Source organism: Corvus cornix, chromosome 4, assembly GCF_000738735.6.
Source record: "Corvus cornix cornix isolate S_Up_H32 chromosome 4, ASM73873v5, whole genome shotgun sequence".
Classification (NCBI taxonomy): domain Eukaryota; kingdom Metazoa; phylum Chordata; class Aves; order Passeriformes; family Corvidae; genus Corvus; species Corvus cornix.
The window spans coordinates 55,839,541-55,847,398 of NC_046334.1; the positions used below are offsets into that span (position 1 = coordinate 55,839,541).

A 7,858-nucleotide genomic window follows, 5' to 3' on the forward strand; every position below is an offset into this window, starting at 1 on the left:
TAACTTGTCTGTTGTAAGCTGTCCAAAAATATTCTCATGGCTAGGATTCCTGTAAGTATAAACATTCTGATGAAGCAAAATGATTTAGAGTTACAATTAAAAAAACTGGAGTAAGCAAAAAGATACATAGGAAACATAGTAATAATCCTATCCCAAAAGATTGTGCTATCCAAGGGGATCTAGAATATTAATTAGTAAGTTGTTGCAAACCTATAAAAAATCATCCCATAATTACTCTGAAAAAAAGTTGCAATTTCAAAGCAACGCTGCAGAATAGCATACTGGATTAATTATGCCAGACTGCAGCAATAACCTTGAATTAAAGCTGCAACCTTCTATTTTTAAGAAACAATTGCCTTTCTGGTTGATGAAACCTGTCGTCCCATCAGGTAACAGACGTGACCAGGAAAGAGAAAAGCAATAATGAGTCAATCCAAGCTGTTTGATACATTTCAAATCTTCCTCCCACAGAGTGTAGCTGCCACAAGCTACATCACCAGTCTGGTTCTTGAAAACTCGATCTCCTCCCTGATGGGTGAATATGTCCCAGACATTAGGGCCCTTTCCATCTGCATTCCAGCCTTCTGCTTGAAAAACAAAACTTGGTCGTTACACTTTTGACATCAAAAGACATATGTTGCAAGTAAATATTTATCACAAAATAGGTGCAAATCCCTGAAAACCCTATGGGCAAATTGAGAAGTATTCTCTACCCACTCCTTATAGTATCTAAAGTAACTAGGAACTTTCAAGCATTAATATACATTTGCATTAGGTTTTGCATTTATTCATATTTTTACTTGCTGCTAATTATTTGAAAATCCTGTTTTTAAAAAAATCCAGACTTCTAACACTCTTCATACTTCCTTAGCCAAAAATCAGATGTTTGCCACTCTTGGGATATTACAGGTTTTCACAAAGGGCATTTTCTAATGCAACCTCCATCCATAAAAGATCAGTCCATATCAAAGAAAGCCTTTAGGGTATGAGAAATACATCCAACAAATAGGCACTTACGGCTTTCAGTATGTCCTTTGAAAATCTTGACAGTTGGTTAAAAAGAAAGGAATGCCATTATGAGCCATGGCCCTAGACATATACAAGCTGAATTAATAACACAGCTCTACAAAACTTCTGCTTTTTGTTTAGCCAGAAATTCACAGAAATTAATTTTGAGTGTTCAAAAGCACTGCACCATTTCCCCCAAACTTTCAGAGTTTTGAGATATTTCTTCACAATTCTAAAATTGAGATACACAGATTATCATTAAAATATGCAAAATTTAGCTGTTGTCTGAGATCTAACAACATATAATATTTGATTCGAATAAATGCACCTTTCTTCATTACAATTTCTTTGTCTTTCCTGAGCAATGCTGTAGCTGAGGCAAACATTACATTTTTCATGTGGAGAGCTCTGTAAACTTATTTCCCTCTGTAAATCCCTGTAAAGTGTGATTTAATCATAAAATTGCAATTAACCTCAAAATGGCCAACCTCATTTACCACCAAGATTTTTCAGAGTCCCAGTGAACGCACTGTTCCAGGGTTTTTCTTTAAAAACTAAAAGGACATTGTGTGTTAAAATTATGTATAAATTAAATATCAGTTGGGTTATAAGATTAATGACTATATAATAGCTACATATAAATCCTCAATAAAAGTGTTTTAATAATCAATTAGTATCATAGAAATTAGAGATGGGGGAGAACTATTAGGAGGTCATTGAGTCCATCCCCTGCCAACGCAAGATTGCTCCCTTAAGTATATTCAGTACTTAATATACATCTGTCTTATTAAATCTAAGTTTAATGCAAGGTTAAGCATATTGAAGACACTTAATTTAAAGCATTACTAAAATCTGTAATATCACTTCTATAACCTAGCTTTTCAAAGATCATTGTCACATTTCATGGTCTTTACAGAATTTTATTGCAGCACACATACATCTACATTTGGTTGGTCAGTAAATTAAATTTTACATGGGACAACCTTCAAAGTAGGTCAAATTTTAGATCCAGACAGTTTGATTTTTTATTAATCTTGGATTTTATCATAGACTTGGTGCTCTGTCTGTATGCTCCTCAGAAAAATACAATACTACAAGTTTTCTATATCCTGCTTCAAATTTCAAACATGACTGCTGAAACAAATAGTCATCTGAGAGAAGTGCAGGAAATAACAAATAACAGTAATTCTTTGATGGTACCTAGAATTTCGAAGCCTTTAAGAGCAGGCTTCCTGCACCATATTGGTTTGATACAGCTCTTTTTTCAGTTCTGTTGGAGTGAAGGGAAGAAAAAGCTGCCATAACAGGCCGTTAGCACACTTGCGGTTAAGAATGGTCATCTAGAGCAGAGGCTGAATGATCCCTCTTTTTTGTCTGCCTTCCTCCAACAAAGGAAGTGGGACGGAGGAGGGGAAGCATTTGCTTTTCAGCAGAGTATAACAGTACTACTCCCGTGGTCATTAGCCACTGTAAAGCCCTGAGCAGGGCTGCAGCAAACAGACTTTTCACTTTCAAGCATTCCTCACACTGTTTAAAGAGACTTCTCTGTACAGCATCGAGCATCTGAGCTACCTGATAAAGTGTAGGAAGGAATGCAGCAAGGCAACAGAAAGCTCTACATACTAACACATCCTACTGAGCCACAATTAGTCTGCAGAGAGCTCTGCTCTTCTTCATTGAACCAAGCTTGCACCTCTAAGCTTGCTCAGAAACTTCCATGCTACAAAGCACTCCACAGTGTAGGCATAACTGGAGTTTCAGGGAGCTTTGGGGCCAGGAAAGAACAGTGATGAGGAACTGATTTTACATTTAAAATGCTTAGGTGTGAATTGGATACCAAATCAGCACATGACATGCCATTGAATGAATAATATAAATTATTGTGATATATGTTCCCCATTCTGTGTAATTATTACAACAGAAAGAAATGTAATGCTTTTCCAACTACTGAAGCTACTAAAGCATGAATATTACTGATCAGAGTATTTTTAAGCTTTTATGTACTTTTACAAGTACATTTTCCTCTAATTCAGCCATCCTTTAACCTTCCGGAGTGAAATTTTCTTGACCTGGTCTCTGACCAAAAAGTGTAATTTTGTTTGAATTAATGCAGTTCCACTATTTGGCATATGAAAGAAGTGAAGGAAACCACTTTTACCATTACAAGATTTTTTTTTCCAACTTCTCTCCCTGCCCCCCCCCCAAAAAAAAAAAAAAAAAAGCAACAAAGTCAAGCAGAGAGTTGAAATTTAGCATAGAAATGGCCCTCAGTAAGAAGAAGTGCTTTTGAATGTTCTGGTGCAAAATTGATTTTGATTTGACTGAGTCATGAACCTTTGAAATCTGCACTTTGAGCATGCAGAGTACAATTGGTATGATTTTTTAGCGCTTTGAAATATACAGAGTGGAGAAGGTTGTGCTGTGCATAAATACATAGCTGACAGTAAAAAATAAAGTAGCCTGTCAGCTTGTTCCTCTTCTACTGTGTATCTTGTGATATGCACAGCAACTGAGTTTGGACTCTACAAGAACTATTGCTTCAATCATGCTGCCTCTAAGTCAGAAGCTGCACAGCCTCTGAAGCTTTCAGGAGAAGGAATTCCCTGTTGAGTTTCTTACTTCTGCAGGAAAAGGGTCATTTGAGTAGTGTCTAGACCATATTATAGATTTTTTTTTTTTATGTTTTTCCCACTCAGAAGCCATAAGAAAGTTCATTAAAAATACATTAAGAGAACATTAAAGTTGCACATCTAGCCACTCAAAAGGCAGGAAATTATAATGCCATTCTATATGCACACACAACTCACATTTTAAAAATTAGTTAGAAGAGCTATGTGCATTGCAGGACTCGAGTTAGAATCTGGCCCAGAATATTGATTCCCTGGGAACTGCGAGCTGTGGAGTCTATTAGGTGAAGTGAACTGAGCTCATTAAAAGGTACCGAGCATGGGCAAGTACTCTCAATTTCAGCAATAACCAAGAACTAAAGGCTACATCCTCAAAGACAATTTAGGATCTACAACTCCCATTTAGGTACTGAAATCAATGGGAGTTAAGTGCCTGTATGCTGCAGGGTATAATATGAGAAAATCAGGTACATGTGTATTTTGAAGGTTTGTAAAGACACGTTTATGAAAGGATAAAATTTGGAGGGGTTATGGCTGTAGGTGTCCCTATGTTTATGTGTTTACATCCCCTAATCTGCAACATATTTTCATACCATGCTGGGCAAATCCCTTCATCAGTCCCTCTATTCAGCTGGGAACACGACACATTTCCCTGGGGGACAGCCTCCAGAAGTCCAACTGTTAACCTCTCAGTTCATTGTTCTTCATAATCTTTGGAGACGAGTTCCTACCTGAAGACTTCTTGTGAGTACCAATGTCTGATGAGGTAGTTGTCCCATCCAGTTTCAAAATAGCCAATAGCAATTTACCTGAACTAGCTCTACAGAAAGGATATACACAAGAAGTAGATGAAAAAATTACTTATATCTTATATATATATACTTATACTTGCTTCCTCCCCACGCCCCCGCCCCCAATAACTAGCTCCATTTCCATTACCTAGCCGTATGTCTGAGATTTGAATCATCTTTTACCCTCTTCTTACTCCTCAAGTCAAGTGTTTAGACATAAGTGCTACATGGATTTGCATCAGATATAATGTCTACACAACAAGGCAAAGATCAAACACTCCTGCATCCAGATTTTTGTTCACTTAAAACTTCCTTAATGCTTTGATAGTTAAAAATTGACACCTTCAATTTGATATGCTGCTGTAGCTGCACCCCAAGCAAATCCAACTGGAAAAGCAATATCCTCCAGCACCGGCTGCAGAGGACAGGTGAATACACAGCATTATGTGTGTTGTGGAGATGTCGGCTTCATTTGCAGTCAACACTTCCTGGCTTGATCACTCTTCCACTTGTTACAAGCAGATTCTATGTGGAAGACAAAAATAAACCCTGTGCAGCTTCACACACTGGAGGGTAAGCCATGCACTTTGCATATCTCAGGATTAAAGCAGAGAGGTTCAGTCAGCTACCAGTGAAAGTGGAAAAGGCAGCAGTGGAAAAGCCTAGGGTGGTCATGGTAAAAGGGCTCCTCCTAGTACAAAGAATTAAAACACAGAACAGATCCATCTTTCCCTTCACTTGCCTCTCATCTCCCATCTCTCATACAGAGAACTTTGTGGACCCTTTATCCAACATAATTCCTTTAGCCACCAGGCAAAAAATAATTTCCACCTCTTCCAGTAAGCTTCAAAAACCAGCAGCCCCTCTTCTTTTTTTTTTTTTTTCTCTTCCAACACCAGGAAAACTTGCCTGCAGTAGCTGAAAAAGGATATTTTAGCCATTACATGTTTTGCAGTGGAAACCAATGAGTAGAAGAGCAAGATTTGTATGGGAGTACAGACAGAACAGCTATCTTTCTCCTTCTTTAAAACCCCGTGGACGCTCATTTTTTTAAAGCAGCAATGACAACCTTATGGCATGTGTGCCAGAATCAGCATCTGCAAAACAGCCCTCAGGTCTCTTCCTCTACCTTCTGTCAATGTTGTTACTGCTCTCCTGTCAGCAAACTGAAAAGGAAGCAGCAGCAGGAGAGTCACGTAAAAAGTGGGATGGGTTGAAAGTAGTTTACTGTCCCTTTCCAGAAAACCGCAACACCTGGCACACTAGATGGCACTACTGCAATTTTTTTTCTTTTTTCACTTACTGGTGTTTGTCCCCCTTTATTATAACATTACATCCACACTGTTTTTGCTGAGGTCCGTATCTGCACGTATTGGACTGCTGTAATATATGACCACTATTCTTCTTCTTTACTCCACTTACACTCTACTCTCTTGATTTTGAAAGGTTTCTGGGTGAGGACCTACTTCTGCAAAGCATTATACATGTAACTGACATTTTCTTTGATAATGAGAATAAGAAACCTTAATATACATAGGAAATCCACTAACACAGTCAATGCACATACTTTTGCCAAGAATGCACACAATAAAAGAATCAACTTCTTAGAAAAAAAAAAAATTCCTTTGTAGAGATGCAGGGAAGCTGATTTAATTCCAAAACGAATATTGCAGAACCAGACAGTGCAGCTGCAATGCAAAATGAATCAGGCTTTCACAGCAGGCATGTATTTCCTCAAGTGTCTTTTAGAGGAAAGGTAAAAGCCCCTTGAATACAAAGGAACGAAGGGGAAAATGGGGCACAACATACTAATTTGTTCCCAAAACGCATGCTGACACATGGTCTAGGCAAACATACATATCCTTCATGTGTATTATACAGATGAACAAAAATCGATAAAATCAACTAGTCAATGTTCTCTTGTTCAAACAGCATCCTCAGGCTTTCATCTGCAAGTTAAGGACAGTTAACAGTCAAACTCATCAGGGCCACCTTAAATTAAGATTAATAAGTATTAATGAACCAGAATAATAATGCTTATTTTTTACGTCATTAAATATTACTGGTAGGCATCTTTGAAAATGTAAGTAACATTAAATATTTTCTCTGAGAATAATACAATTTAATTTCACAGGAAATATAATAAATATGTAACTCAGGGGGAGGGGCAGACAGGAGATACTAACAATAAAAAAGTTTTATAAAAATGCTTAAGCATAAAAACAAGGCTAAAAAGTGTCACTGCAGATTCCGTATCAGGAATCAACAGAGACGGGTTTTGGGAGAGATTGAGTAGGAGGAAAATATTCCATAAGCAGTCTGGGGGAGAGTGAACAAAATATGCCTCAGAGGTTAAGACAGATTCACAGAAATGAGATACCAGGTTTTGTCAGATAAGTAGGCAGATACTGAAAGATGCAGGGCTTCAAAACTCAGAGAAGCTGCGCTTATAGCAACGAAGCTCAGATTTTTCTGGCAACCCAGTTTCTACATTTGTGATCCCACTTCTGGTTGTATTTCTGGATTCATAACCCATTCCTTACTGCAGTGGTGGGACTTGAAATTACATCTTCTTTAGACCCACTGCATGGATTCTAGGATGCACCCACCTTCTTACTCTGATAATTTTCCCTACATCTAACAAATAACCTGGCCCCAACCTGAATTGCAGTATTTTACTGTCCCATGGTTTTGTTGAACACATGTAGGTATAAAACTTTAAGAGAACTATTAAACTCTATCTAGAGGCCATGTTTTTCCTGACGATGTTTAAGGTCTTTATGTTTGCACTGGCATATATGTAACTGAATGAGCTCAAGCCAAGTATTTGTAAGAAAAAACAAGCAGTTTCTGAGTATCCAAATGTATTTGGACAAAGATTTTTTTGTCAAATCAATAAAAAGCAGGAGTAATTGGCCCTGGTAATAAGGGTTAGCAACTAAAATTACAAAATGCTAGATATTTTATTAAGGTGAAAGATGGATAGGTTTTGGTGATGGACTTTAAGTCATGTGGGTTAATTATTATCAGAGGAATTGTATCTTTTCAAAAGGAGATTTTCCTGACTGAATTGGTTTCCTATTATAAATATCTTTAATTGTATTTACTATGGAGTTTAGAAATTAAATTTTGAAGGGGTGGTGAAAATTAAAATCTTGTCCCTGAAATTTTACACCATGCAGGGACCCATAAAAAGATATACCTACTTTGGAAGTGAGACTGTATGTCTCTGAAACAGCCAAAGGTAGAAGTTCATATCTTCTGTGGGTTCTCTTTGTAATTGCTACTCATAAATTTACCTTCTCTCTCTGGCAATGTAATAGAGCAGCTATTGAGAAACAAATTTACTAAAACACTTTGAAGTCTGCCAGAAAAACTTGATTTTTTTAATAGTAATACAAAATTAATGAATAGAGAGCAGAAGATATACTG

At 37.2% G+C, this 7,858-nt stretch overlaps 1 protein-coding gene across 1 annotated transcript; it reads right to left on the reverse strand.

Moving 5' to 3' along the window:
* Positions 1 to 255: 255 nt before the first annotated feature.
* Positions 256 to 6,256, reverse strand: LOC104690895 (cytosolic beta-glucosidase-like). Its single transcript, XM_010402184.1, has 3 exons — positions 6,236 to 6,256; positions 4,769 to 4,841; positions 256 to 584 (listed from the first exon to the last, which is right to left on the reverse strand). The coding sequence occupies exons 1-3, from the start codon at positions 6,254 to 6,256 to the stop codon at positions 256 to 258; spliced, it is 423 nt and encodes a 140-aa protein (XP_010400486.1).
* Positions 6,257 to 7,858: the final 1,602 nt, after the last annotated feature.

Excerpts from the sequence above, each read along its gene's own strand:
- LOC104690895 (XM_010402184.1), bottom strand. The coding sequence starts at position 6,256 with ATGCGTTTTGGGAACAAATTA. Across the intron at positions 4,842-6,235 it reads TGCGTTTTGGGAACAAATTA|CCGGTGCTGGAGGATATTGC; the intron begins GTATGTTGTGCC and ends TGTCCTCTGCAG. Across the intron at positions 585-4,768 it reads AGCAGCATATCAAATTGAAG|AAGGCTGGAATGCAGATGGA; the intron begins GTGTCAATTTTT and ends TTTTTCAAGCAG.